This window comes from Alosa alosa, chromosome 14, assembly GCF_017589495.1.
Source record: "Alosa alosa isolate M-15738 ecotype Scorff River chromosome 14, AALO_Geno_1.1, whole genome shotgun sequence".
Lineage (NCBI taxonomy): Eukaryota > Metazoa > Chordata > Actinopteri > Clupeiformes > Clupeidae > Alosa > Alosa alosa.
In genome coordinates, this window is record NC_063202.1 from 20,919,423 (window position 1) to 20,934,275 (window position 14,853).

Below are 14,853 nucleotides of genomic sequence, written 5' to 3' on the forward strand. Positions count from 1 at the left end.
TTTAATTAGTTTGGCTTTTGCAATGCAAAGCACTAGTGGAGACTGCAGCGCAGTGACAGACAGGTGCAGTAGTCCCGTGTAATTAGAAAACTGAGGAAGGGGAGGAGATAAATAGCTGATGAATTAATAGGAAAAGAGAAGGCTGAAGGCGGTGCTGGAAAGTGTGTGTGTGAGTCTGTGTGTGTGTGTGTGGGGGGGGGGGCAGGGGTGAGAGGTGGAGAGGGTAGGACTGGTGTGTGTGTGTGTGTGTGTGTGTGTGTGTGTGAGATGGAGAGGTCGGCTGTCACGGGGTGGTTCATTGTTTCTGGGGAGGCAGCTGCAGGCTAGGTCATCACTCACTGGATGCAGCCCCCCAGAAACACACACACACACACACACACACACACATCCCTGACAGCAATGCATTGAGGGGAGGATATGCCTGCTCCTGTCACTACCTCCCATCTCCTGGGTCCTTCCGCTGTAAGTGAACAGCCAGTGCATCTAAGCTGCTGGCTCATATTAAAGAGTGACAATAAATGACAGCAAATAAACTTCATGGAGTCTCTCCCAAGGGAGCAATATTATATTCATGCAGTGTATTGTTTCACTAAAGGTCTGTGCATTCATAATTATCTCATCAGGCTTTGATGCACAGATCTGAAAAAAGGATGAAAAAGAGGAAAAAGAGTTTTTTGCCTCCCCTTGTCCAATAATTCTGTATAACGGGACACCTCGCCGGCCATTATCCCTTACAATATATTATATATATATATTTTTAAAACATGAATATATATATATATATATATATATATATATATATATATATATATATATATATATATGTGTGTGTGTGTGTGTGTGTGTGTGTGTGTGTGTGTGTGTTTATATATATATTCACATTTACACATACAAAAAATTTACAAAATATATATTTGGATAGAAATTTCTATTAATCTACAAGTTTTCCAATGCATGTTTTATAAATGTGTTTAATTGTAGTGAATCATTTGACAATAACACTCATGATGATAAGTAATGACAGACACCCAATATGAACAATTTGTTCGGACAAACGCAAATTACATTCTGAATTCTGAATTCATAAACAGCACATTCACCATGGTTAACTTGTTGTCCTTAAGTATATAGTATATATTTTGATCTTGTGAGGGAAATTTGGTGTCAAATGTTGCAGTAATGGGGAGAAACCAACATTTTCCATAGGCCTACCATATAATGTCCCACTCTGAAAAGTGCAGACATGCATGCCTAACAGAGGGACTTGTATGGCTGTATGGGAATTGCATATGTAACATAAGAGAGGGCCGTTTGACTGGGTGAAAACTGACCTTCCAGGGCCCCTATCCTGAATCTGCCACTTTAGAGTCTTAACTTCCCTGGCTCAGCGTGTAGGAACAGCACAGATGGGGGATATACCAGCATGTTTCCCATTTATGTCTGTAATCAAATACTACCTTTCTTCAAAAAAAGAGAAAGAGGAGTCCAAATTGAAAAATTAGCCCTTAAGAGACCAGAATACCATGTTCAATAATACCACAAAATGAATGGATATGGCCTACATTAAAATTATTATTTACTTATTTATTTATTTTGCATTATTATTACAATTATTAGTAGTAGTAGTAGTAGCCTACTACTACTAGTAGTATTATTAGGCCATATTGTTGTTGTTATTATGACAGGAATCTACAGAAAAACGAAATTCTGAATGCGGGGATCACAGGATCTAAGTTTATTTGAGCTGTCTTAACCATCAAAATTCTACCCATCATAATTTTAGAATGCAGTTTGTGGATACGTTGGTGCTGTTATCACAGTGTAATTATCAAATTGTGCTTTAATGACTTTTAATTTATTAGCCGGCTAATTAACCAAAGTCAGTGAGGAGATGTGAGATATGAACTTATGGGTGTTTAAATTGTAATTGGTCGGCAATTGTTGTTCGAAGAGTTAATTCCGCAATAAGTCATTATCGTTCTTATAAACAAAACGAAGACATGCACTTCGAGAGCTGGCTAATTCATTTGCAAACCAGTTGTTTGCGACAGCTATAACCTTTCATTCGTTTGTCAATTAGAAAAAATCTCTCAGTTGAGGGCAAGCAATAATGCGCAGCTGTGCGGCTCCGCGCGGTTTCTTTATTAGTTTGCGAGCAAGCGAGACAAAGACATATTTCATTCAGCGGCATTCTAATGACACCATCCACATATATAATGTAAATGCCAGCCTGTACCAACGGCGCCACCGCGCACCACCTTCCAGCTAATAGAAGTGTTGTATACGCCACCTAATGGTCAAGTGAGAAACGATAAAGACCACAACCTCAGTAACACACCTTTATCTTTGGACTTGGTATCCGAAAAAAGAAGCCAACAGCATCCTGATTTTTTTTTAAATCCAAATCTTTTATCCCAAAATAATTATTTTCCGCTTAACACTAAATTGTGCTTAACTAACATTCAAATGTGTGCTGTTTTGCTGCCATGATATTCATCATTTCCTATTACACTGGCAATGCAGAAATCAAATTATATATATGACAAAGGATGAATAGTAATGTGGGAAGGACATACAAATCTATTGATCATTACATTTCAAAACATTCAATGAGTGCTCATTACCTCCAAGTGCAACTGTTCCTATTTTGATCTTTTCTAAAGCATTCTTGTCCCATAAAACACTGAAAAGATCAAAATAACATAGTGTTGAGCACTCACATTTCGAGGACAGTAACTGTTGTGCGTCTCTGCCAAATATCAGCAAAATGAAGTGTGACCAGCCAGGCTATATAAATGTCTTCCCAGCATGAGAATGATGAGGTTGTGTGTGTTGAGTGTGTGTTGAGTGCGCTCAGGGAAATCCGCCCTGCTTTTCTTTTCTTGTCAATAGCCCTTGAAGTGGGCATCCTGCATGTCTGCCCGGCGTGTGTATCGACTGGGGAGTGGAGTGAGGAGACCCCTTTTGCTCTCACTTACCTCGCAAGGAATCCAATTAAAAGGGAGAGGAGAGGAGAGAAGGTCGAGCCCCCCTCCCCCCAAACACACTCTAATGAACCCCTGTGCTTCCACTCCGCCAGTGGTTGGGGTCAGGCCGGGAGAGCTGGTAATCTAAACTCAGGGTTTATTGAGACATCCATTAATCGCAGACTTCTGCTGCTGACCTCTGACCTCTGCTGACCCCTGCACATCGTGTTACTGGCCGGAGGGAGAGGGTGCCTCTGCACCCACACGGCTGGCCGGCCGGCCACCCCTCCTCCTACAGACACACACACACACACACACCTCTCGTCTTGTCTCACCTCACCCCAGCCCCGTGGTGGCAGGCGCGCACACGCTCTTGCTAGGCAGACAGAAGCATCATTAAGCTGCCTTTGGAAAAGAGGACCAGGGGAGGGTTTCATCCAGTCAAACAGTGCTATAAAGCCTGGTGTCCACGTTAATACCTATAGATAGAATTACACCCATGTGAAAATGAATCATGGCGTAATTGCATTCCCCCCCCAGTCACCCCTACTTGTGCTAACAAATCTGCACCACAGAAAATTAAAGCCAGAGGAATTTCCATGCCACATTAATTTTTAATGCCGCTCAAGAACCCAAATGATTCAGATGAATCAGGGATCCATTTTGTTTTAAAACACTTTGATTGTTTTTTTTTTTTTTCACTGTAGTGTTACGGAAGTATTGCTTTACAGAGTGCATTATTGGCCCAGATGTCTAAAAAGGACTTAAATGCACATCAGTCCTGCTCATGGAGCGTCTAAAAATAAGGTTGAAACTTTAGATAGGCGTTTTGCGAGCGCAACACACATAGACGAGCTCTCGCTCTCACTCTCGCTCTCACTCTCGCTCGCTCTGCCCGCCCTGGCTCTCTTCAGAGGACCGTACAGAGGACACACGCTGAAAGAAAATCCCTGATTGTGTTAGTGTCTCCCCTTTAAGCTGTTGTCACCTCTCTCACCGATTATGAGCAATTACCTGCTCTGTCGGAATCCTAGCTGAATGGATTGAATTCGGATTGATTTCCGCCCAGGAAAGAGGAGGGAATTTAAAGGTTTTTTCTCTTTAATTGGGTACTTGGTGTGTGCTGATGTGAACACCATGGCTGTCCCCGGGGATCCTTTATGGGGCAATAATGGCATTGGGCTGCAGTCTCGTCTGCCGCCTCCCTCCAAGGCCATAACCCTACATTTGCTCTGAGTGCTTTTCTATTATGCATTGATAGTTGAGCATCAATCAATAGCCGGTGGAAACAGAAAACCCAGCGAAACCAACTTCTTAAGTGTAAAACGCCTCTTAATACCGGAGCTTTCAAACAACTTAACCTGGGTGCTTTTTTTCTCCTCTGGTCTTCCCAGACACTTACAGAGAGCTGGGCCATGTTTTATTTAACAGGGACAAGTAGAGGAGGCCCACTGGGTAAGTGCACCAGCACAACATGGTCTCTGTATTTTTATTTCTCATTTGTGTTCTTCTCTCTCTGTCATTCTCTCTCACACACAGACATGGTGCATGGTGCATACACACAGACCTGCACACCTACACACACACACACACACACACACACACACACACACACACACACACACACTACAGACACGTGCACACACACACACACACATACACACACTACAGACACGCACACACACACGCGACGCCGCGACGCGCTTGACGACGCACGCGCGCACGCACGCACACACACACACACACACACACACACACACACACACACACACACACACACACACACACACACACACTCTTTAAATCCCTAAATCTGCACAAATACATTGGAGGATAAGCATATCAGGATAGCCATCACCCAGATTGGAGGGAAATATAGCAGCTATCATCCCTAACTATGGCTAATTAAATGCTCAAATAATTTTGTTCACTCAGCATACCAAGCAGTAAGACTCTGAGAAGATGAATAATATAATAAGCAGTGAACTTGTTACCAGTCTTACAAAGAATTCATTTGAGATAGTAGGTATAAAGGAAATAGGATTTTATTTACATAAATCAGAAATTGTACTCACTGGAATGCAATTATACATACAGCATCTTATAAAATCTTATAAAATCTATCTAAATATATTTTGTTACATTTTCTTTACCGCCAAATTTACACGTACATATGCCCACTGGAGTGGCCTTCGTAGTCTTCATCCTCACCATCCTCTTCATCGTCTATGATGCTGTATGGCTTCGTCTTCATCTCATCGCTTGCTGTCTGAGATTCTAGGGAAAGAACAGAGTCATCATTACAACTAGAACTGCAATAAACTCCATTTCATAAAATCCCAAGAGTTGCACGTGCAATCAGTAGCCTGTGTTTCTGATAGTATAATGGTATGCAGAGAATGAAGCATTACAGCTGTAAAGCTCTTCAGAATGACTGTGGAGAATTTTTGGCATCTATACATTGAGATATGAATATATGTCTTATGGTTTATTCAACCTTCAGTGTGGGCAGAAAATGGGAGTGTAGGGGGTTAAAAAGGCCAAAGTGGATTCCCTTGGTTGCAGGTTCACCTTTCAGCAACAGGGTTCAATGAGTTGGGAGCATTCCGGGAAAGAAGACCAGAAAAACACGGATCTTGGGTGCACCGATAAAAGGGGCGGTACAGACCCCCCAGAGATGAAGATAACAGGGAGACAGTCACTGCCATATAATATACCCCCTCTACCCCCCTCCTCTCCTCTCCTCTCCTCTCTCCTCTCCTCTCTGCTCTGTCCACTGTTCATCACAAACGCCTGTCATCACTAATGTGACTTTTCCTTCAGCATAAAGCCCCTGACAATGTAAGGCTATCTGCATCTCCGTGAAATTTCTCGGAAAGCCAAGTTCACCTTTACGTGCGTCCAGATGAGAGGCACTGATAGTGGGGCCTGGAGACGGGGAAGTGGGCTGAGGGATCGATGGGACTCAGTTGTTGATAGCAACGTCTCTTTATGCCACAGGTCAGACCGCAGTCAGCAAATGAATTGATTTGAAAATGGTTGCAGGGTGTATGAGTTTGAATGCAGGGTACAATTTCTATTCAGAAATTCCGTCATTCAGAAAACAGATACAGTCGGGAAAAGCAGCATGCGTGGTCCTCATCTGTTGAGGAGAAATGCTAATCTGTGGGCTTGAATGCATTGAGAATTAAAATGTTTTGTTTTTATTCAAATGTTTTGTTATATATAAGGTATTATAAATATACTTTTCTCTCCCTAGAACAATAAATCCCTGTAACCCGCAGAGGGTTTTCGGTGCATAATGTCTCTTACCTTCTAGATTTGTCATACACTGTGCTTTGACATTGACTGAACCTTGAAAGCTAGATCTAGGAACATGTTTAGACAAAGAGGTCATTGCTTTCCAGTGGAGTCTCCCCCAGACAAGCCTGTCTAGTGACCCACTGAACGCGTTGTTTTGGTGGTTAAGCACGTTGCCCTTTGCCCTGACTCCGTTATCGCTAAGAGTGCCGCTGTTTGGCCATGCTCAGACATACCTTTCCACAGAACCTGCAATCTGGCCGAGGCAGACGCCTCTCCGAAGGCGTTCCTGGCAGCGCATGTGTACACGCCCTCGTCGTCGGGGCGGACGCTCTGGATCTGGAGCCAGCCGGTCAGTTCAAAGCGCTGGGGGCCTCGGCGCGCCTGGTAATTACACAGAGGGGCAAACACCGTGTGAGTGTGTGTGAGTGTGTGTGTGTGTACAGTATGAGCCTCTGCAAGCCTGACAATTACACACTTCGGTCTCACGCTTTAGTCTCTCTCTCTCTCTCTCTCATTCTATTTCTTTCATTCCCTCTATTTCTCCCCAACTCCCTCTGTGTTTTTTCTGTCTATCTCTCTCTCCCTATCATTCTCAGGTGCACAGTATATAATTCAACGGGCAAAGGCAATATTATTGAGATAGAGATCACACTTGAAAGTTTCTTTAATGTTACACTGGTATGTCAGCAGCACCTCTCTATTTGTCTCTCTGTCTCTCCTTCTCTCTCATTCTGAGCACACAATGCACAGGCTTACTGACAAAGACAACATAATTGAGGCGTAGGCTGCATTTGACTGCCACTGGCACACATAAAAGAAGGACTACGTCTAGGTGAAAAATCATCCAGATATCATGGGACCCTGACACACATCTGACCTGATTCAGACCCTCAGCCATGAGGAAATAAGGCGCTATCAATAGAAGGGACATTGTCATCAGCATTGTTTATTTCTCATCGGATTTCCCTGCACAGTAACATTTGTATACACAGTGAGGTGAAAAAAGTGTTAATATCTGTTACATGCATGCATATGTAATGTACTCTGTGAATGTGCACCTGTGTAGCGATGTTGGAGTCATCAGAAGGGCGGAAGATGTTCTTCCCATCTTTCCTCCAGTGAACGGTGGCCAGGGGATAGGAGGAGACCTCGCACACAAACACAGCGTCGCTCCCCTCTAACATGTGGCTGGTCTGGGGGGCAATGGTGATGACTGGCTCTGCAAAGAACACAGAAAGCCAAACATAGCTGTTAGTGTAACATCGGGTTTAAGACAATTCATTTACTTGTTCTAGTAACTCACAAGTATGACCTCTGTGGGTAGCACTGAGGCTAACATTCAATTTGGAATGAATTCACACAGAAAGATATGCAGTTTGGGGAAAGATACGGGAGCTGAAAGTAACATTGTCTGTGAGTAATGCAGATATCCCTTAAATGACTGCCGTAGGATTTTATTGCTTTTATCTCACCTTTGTAGGAGCAAAGTAATAAATTATCATTCCGTTAATATCTCTTGCCTAATTAAAGTCATGATGAGCAATGCCTCATTGGCCTTTAGCTCTGCATGGCCTACTGCAGGGAATGCTATAGTACCTTGTCTTGAAGAAGGCCACAGGGTGAACTTACCTTAGCCGGTGTGCAGTTAATGTCATAATGTTTTATAATGATTCCCAGTCAATCTAATTGGACTACTATATCAACATTTCACACATCTCTATCCATTTAGTGCTGTTGGCACTACCAGTAGTTTATGATTTAATCTGCAAAAGACATTCTTGGTTTTACAGGTAATTATCACAGGTATATAATGGACAGTAAAATCTAAACTGTAGTAGTTAACAATCTTGTTCATAATTCTTACTGCAAGTCTGAGGGTTAACACACTGCAAAAACACATTAGCATAATTGAATTGCAGTTGATATGCTAGCCAAAACGTAAGTTCTTTGTCAAGGACAGACTCGCAAATAACAATTAAGAAACACATCCCAAAAGACACTCACATTCTCATTATTAAACCTCTCTGCCTTTTCTTAACCCCATGATGTGGTTAACCCCTGTCCTACTACCCAGAATGCACTCACTTGATCGGCATGGTCCATAGTGAGCCACGGTGGGTCTACTCTCTCCCTGTGCCAGGCCGCGCTGGGCACTGCGCAGTTGGCATTTGTTCTCGTAGGTCTTCCCATCAGTGGCACACAGCACCTCATGCTTGGCACACACGCAGACGGCCTTGGGCGTCTCCTCCTCCTCCGCCGCACTGGTCAGGAAGCGGGCCCTCTCCCTGGGAGGAACACGGCACCTCAGGCCCTCGGCGCAGCGTCCATAGAACCCAGCGGCCGGGTCAGCGTCGCAGAACTGACCCTCAGCATTGCCGCACTCCCAGCAGCACCCGCAGGCGTCCCGCACCCGCCCTGCCGGGCACCGCTGCAGGAGGTGAGCCACCGGGCACAGGTCGGGCTGGCACACCTGCGTGCACCCTGGTTGCCGCGGGACAATTGCCATGTTCTGAAGGAACTCCACAGGCACCGGTTCAACACAGAGGGCCAGCAGCAAAGCCAACAGTGCCTCCTTAAGAGCCATGGTCTTTTTAAATCCCTTTGGAAAAATGGAAAACACTCAAAAAAAAAAACACACACACAAGAAATGTGCCCCAGTTGTTTTGTCCTGTTGTTCCTCCAGGCGTTGTTTGTGTGGGGCGCTCCAGAGTCTCAGCGGGATCAGAGTGCTTCCATCTGCTCAGCTTGAGTGGCGGCTCTGGCACTAGTGGTTCAGCTCTTTCTGGAGATGAGTGATCTTCAGCAGGCTTTAAGGCCCGATCATATCACCTGTCTGTCAAAAACACCGGGCTCACTGGTACCAGGAGACTTAAGTGCGGCTTATCTCACCTCAGTTCCCCACCCCTCTCTCTCTCTCTCTCTCTCTCTCTCTCTCTCTCTCTCTCTCTCTCTCTTTGTGCCGGTCTAAGTGCTGTCTGCCTTCACTCCTTTGCATGGAAGCGACCTGCACAGACAGTCAAAAAGAGCAGACAAGGCAGAAATGGGAGAGACAGAGGGTGTCACGGACTGTCTGATGCTCAGCTGACCCCACTCTTAAATTGCAACCTCCTACAGCAAGGTATGGAGAGGGTGGGCCCAGGGGCTTGTGGTGTCCAATCAAAAGTCTGTCTCCTTAGGGTTGGGGTGACGGTCACAGCCATGGCCATAAATTCACCTCTACACACCTGGTACAGGATAATACCTGCACCTGAAAACATTCAAGAGCTTTAGATAATTACGCACAAAATGGGCGCACAAAGATTCTGTTGTGAAAATGTTTAGTGCTGTATTTGGCAAGATATTCTATCATGCATTGCATCATGCGTGTAATTACTGACTTTTTTAAGAGTAAAAAACAGGTCAAGTCTGACATCAAATGCATGTAACAATAAGTATTATAATTGCAGGGGGAATATACATAACAATAACAATAATACAATAACACCATGATACGGTGGCCAGGTCTTAACACATCACACTCTATGTAAAACTATTTAAAGTGACTTGTATATACAGTATTATCAGATATTTTTCTTTTTAAATTATATAGTATATCTATCTATCTATCTATCTATCTATCTATCTATCTATCTATCTATCTATATATCTATCTATCTATATATCTATCTATCTATATATCTATATATATACTGTACATTAGCCTAGCAATGAGAATACTATTAGGTCCATGCGTTTGCCACACAAGACTTTGTCTTAAATAAACATACCTTTTAAAGTTTCCCTCTGAGCATTCATTTTTTCCCTCTGAGCATCATATTAATATCAAAAACAAAAAGGTAACATGCTTGCTACATTACCATTATGTATGGACATTCAGTTAATTAATTGTCTTGCCACTGTGCAATAGATTCAAGCTATCTGTAGATATGTTTAACCAGTGTGTGCAGATCATCAGTTAGAGCACTGCATGTTAATGCCTAATGACTATGAAAGGGACTGCGCAGAAGTGGGCGAGCATTGGCCCACCTCTCTGTCCTGATTTATCTCACCTCTCCCCGTTCAAACAAAACAAACAATTAGTGGGCCATTACGGGCCCTTTGTTAATTGTAAATAATCCATCATTAGTATTGATTAGCCGTGTGGAGCAGATCTCATTCAGCTCGCTGGACGCCTAATGAGTGGCCCTTATTGGAGCTAATTGCCTCAAGCTGCCTCAATGGATGGTGGAAAGGAATGCACTATTGCAATGCAAAGAGGACCAAGCTGTAGGTATTGCATTGCATTTTTAAATCTACCCGTTCGACTACATCTCCCTGCTTTCTATATGTCAGGGTGCGTCCACTGTCTAACTTTGAAGTGCTCAAGCATGCTGATTTAATTATTTAAACAAATACACATTAAGCTAAGCTGCAGGTTCAAAATTCAAAATGATTGACACTCAAAAGGAACTCTTTATGGCTCTCCACCGTGATGTTCAGCTGTGTTGGCCTTTGACAGCATGCAAATCTTTTCAACCCAGTGGCCTGTTAAAGCAAGTGGGGGCTGCAGAGTCCCTCATGCAGGGGCGTGATGAGGAACTTGGGTCGGGGAGAGTGAAGGCCTGTGCCATTGCAGTGACCTGAGCAGTCACTCTGTCAGCCGTAATCATGGTGGGAGCTCAGTACTACTACTTTTCCTCGACAATCAGATACCAGATGTCGGGGTGTATAACGTGTAATTAAAGGCCAAGTGTATTTCGGTGTCAAGTTGGAAGATTTAATGTACAAGATCTGCAGGAGAGCAGTGTTTTAGACGAACATGCCAACTTTGTGGAAAAGGGTCAATGTGTCAGATGTCTCAGACATTTTAATCAATTGAATGTGAAGTAGAGGTTGGGTAAAATACATCTTATCAATTGGTAAAGTAAAATATTGTAACACCTGCAGTTCATTTTAGACTTATTTAAATATTGTGAAAACAGCCAGAACATCAAAGTCTTGTCACCTCCTGAACTGACAGAATAGCAAAGCTGTTGCCTTCATGTAAACAAACAAAGAAAAGATGGAAAGAGTATGAAAAAGATCTATGGACTGCACACACACAGCTGACAGACTGCGCAGCAGCATATGACAGATGACTGTCATAGGCTACTTGAAATAAATCAGTCGAAAGATTTACTGTCAACTCAAAGATCATGCAAAAATATCCTCTCATCTCAACATATGTACTTTATCTGTACCATTGACAGAAACGTTCATCCCCTCAGTAGTAGGCTACTTCCACTAAATTGTATAGATGCCAATATCATCAAGATCGATACACATTTATCTCCAATATATCAAAACGGGCTTTTATTTGAGAACATTTCTACAATAGGACAAATCAACCAGCTAACCATGATAAAGCCACAACAGACTCATTTGGCCTTCTCCGCCAGGCCAGAGCACGGACATGTTACGTAAAACCGGTAAAACCACACCCTATTCCGTCTCCCAGTGAACAACATCCAGTGAGCTTATTTGCAGTCTAAATGGGGACATGCACTGATAAGTGTTAACACATCACCATGCTGATTTCTCTCATAATGGCCACAGATAACAAGAGGCTCTGGTTAACAACAAAGTAGACTGCATACCTCCCTCAGGGTTTCTTTTCTTATCCCAGCAATGGTTTCTGAATGGTTACTCTTAGATTGTATGGTGCACTTAAAGTTTGTGTGAAGGCAGTGTATTCTGATGTGATGACTTAACACCAAACAGCTGATTTATAGTAAGAATAAAAATATATAAACATAATCTGCTGTCTACTTTCCTCATTTCTAAGTGTGTCATTTGTATCAGTCTCACAAATATTATTCTCATATTGCACTTGTGGTATCACCTGTGAGACCAAAGTGCTTTCCAAAAAACTGCAGGCCTGGCTTAGTCTGAATAATTAAAAGCAGTGCACTGGCCGTCATTTATGTGAAGCACTCTCATTAGGCCTTCTCCAGGGATAGCCTAACGGGAACACCCCACACCCCAAACACACACACACATAACACACACCATTATGAAAAGCATCCAAGCATTAAAAAATAAGTTCTCCACATTCTCTTGAAAGGTTTCTATACGTGGAGTGGAGTATAGCCTTTGGCTGCACTTTCACTTCATAAAGGGTTGTCTCTCTGATCCTTTGGAGTAATTGTAGGATATAGTATTTTTATTTTATTTTAAAAGAATGATGTTACGTCCGTGGAGTAATTTCCCACAGATTATAATATTTGATTTCTGTTCAGGCTTGCTTGGTGGGTGCCTTTCGATTTTGTCAGAAGATTTGATCAGCCTGAGCAATGGAGCTCCAATATCCTCAGTGTCCTGATGGAATATCAATCACTGTGGATAGATAGATAGATAGATAGATAGATAGATAGATAGATCCTTTATTCATCCCGAAGGAGATTTTAGAAGAAAAAAAAACTGTGTAGACATGCATCATTCATGCATAACCATAACATATCAGTCACTCATTTAAGTCATCCACATTACCAGGCATTTCAGTTGGGTCCACCTACTTCATATCATACTGATATGGAATGACCCACCAAATGAGTAAACAACCCCAAACCTTAGGCTCAAATGTCATTTATGAAGTATCAGTGACCTGCTATCAGCTTACATCTTACAGCATACAGCAAAACACAACAACATTTGAACAGGACAGCAATGGATGCCTGAAAGCCTGAAGCTACGCTCGGCTACGGTTGCACAAACTTTGCCTTCGTCTCCTCTCCTCTCCTCTCCTTTCCTTTCCTCTCTCCTCTCCTCTCCTCTCTCCATCAGAGCCCTCTCCCTCCGTCCGCCATCTGTTCTGGAAGAATCTGTTTCACTCTGCGAGCCAAGCCCAGCCTTTATTGGTCCTAATGGCGCTATCAGCTGAGCCGCTAAACCCAATTACTGCTTAAAAAGGGAGGCCACCCCAGCTAATCATGGCCGTCTAACCCGATTTCGCTGTGATGAAGAGACGGGATAAAGAGCAGTTAATGGAGGGAGAATGATCTCACAAATACAAAAAACTCAATTCATTTCTTTGGGATGGCAATCTGTCCGACTCAGCAGTAATGGAGTGGAGTTTCATTAGACTGTGGGCCTAAGCAGTGATGCGACGCCACCCCCTCAGCCGCCAAATGACAAGAAAGAAAACATTAACTGCTCACACTTCTCCGTTCTGGTGATGCCATGCCTACTCTCTTTTTTGGAGAGAAACCAAATCATGAATGAGGATGTCCTCCTCAGTGACCATAGATTACATTATATGGGCTCCACCAGACATGGAGGGGTGGAGGATATTGGCTACAGTATTTTGCAAACATCCAGTTCTATGCTGTATAATATAATGCACCACAAACCTATGATAGACCTATTCTTGGAAATGCCTATTTAGAATCACTGCTTTGCCAGTAGAACAGAAACAAGACCAGGTGCTCCAGAGAAATGGGAAGGCCATGTAAACTGTGATTAACATTTCTAGGGTAGTAACATGTCTCCAACTGCAATTTATCACTGGGACAATAACGACAACAACAGCAACAACAAAGATAATCAACTGTGTTATCTGTGTTTGTAGCAATTAACGCTGCATGTTTAATGAAGCTCTCCTCAGCGGAGGGGAACCAGACTAGTAGCGCCACGCCGGGAAGAGGCTTCAGAGGAGGTAGTCTCATCTGCAGACATGTGCAGTGGGCAGAGACCAGCACACAATATGATCCAGAAGGCAACGGGTGGGTCAGCGGACAGGGCTGGGTCCAGGCCTTTTGCAGACGGACATTAGGCCAAGCCGGAGTTAAAATCCTATTAGTTTGAGTTGGGAATCAGATTATCGTCGTCGAGAATCACTCGTCTGGCAACTAGGGTCTAATTTACGCCAATCAACGGCAATTATTGAGGGGAAGGGGAGCTCCTATTAGGGAGCTTCATCCACTTAGTCTAATGAATGGGGCAGATTCAATCTCTAACTGAGAGATGTATTGGGGAACAGCAGCTGGGGGCTACTATGCTGTGCTGAAGGAGCATCACTGTTATTTATCAGGGAAAGGAGGGGAAGACTGCATGAGAAAGGTCAGAGTGCCACAGTCAGATTCGGGGGCCGGGGGTGAGGGGCACTCTATAAAGCAGGAGCAAGGTCAAGAGCACTGCGTCATAGATTAGTAGTGAAGCACACTCAGTTTTCCTTTTTCTGATACCCACAAAACTAAATTAGACCTTTAATAGTTGTAATAGCTCAGTGACCAATATCATATGGTTAGCTTTATTATCTCGTCTCGTGATATGTTCAACGGCTGAGAGCCATTCCCCTGGTGCACTGTTTTAATGTCAGTGTGAACTGCCAATGTATTTTATAATCCAATGCTAGCTGTTCTAATTGTATGCAATTTTATATTGTCCCAAATATGTTTACCATTGACCTTCTAGAAAAGGCAATAGACTAGAGCCTGCCGAGTTTTCAAAAAGATTGTAAACAATTGGCGCCCTCTAGTGTGAGATCTACGGACTAGGCTAATGGAAAATAGGTCTACAGTTGTATTAACTATTTTTTTTTCTTTCTTTCTTTCTTTCTTTCTTTCTT

At 43.2% G+C, this 14,853-nt stretch overlaps 1 protein-coding gene across 1 annotated transcript; it reads right to left on the reverse strand.

The window, feature by feature from the left end:
- Positions 1-4,995: 4,995 nt before the first annotated feature.
- Positions 4,996-9,396, reverse strand: kazald2 (Kazal-type serine peptidase inhibitor domain 2). The gene is made up of 4 exons (XM_048263276.1): positions 8,355-9,396; positions 7,328-7,488; positions 6,503-6,650; positions 4,996-5,243 (listed from the first exon to the last, which is right to left on the reverse strand). The coding sequence occupies exons 1-4, from the start codon at positions 8,851-8,853 to the stop codon at positions 5,128-5,130; spliced, it is 924 nt and encodes a 307-aa protein (XP_048119233.1). The 5' UTR covers positions 8,854-9,396; the 3' UTR covers positions 4,996-5,127.
- Positions 9,397-14,853: the final 5,457 nt, after the last annotated feature.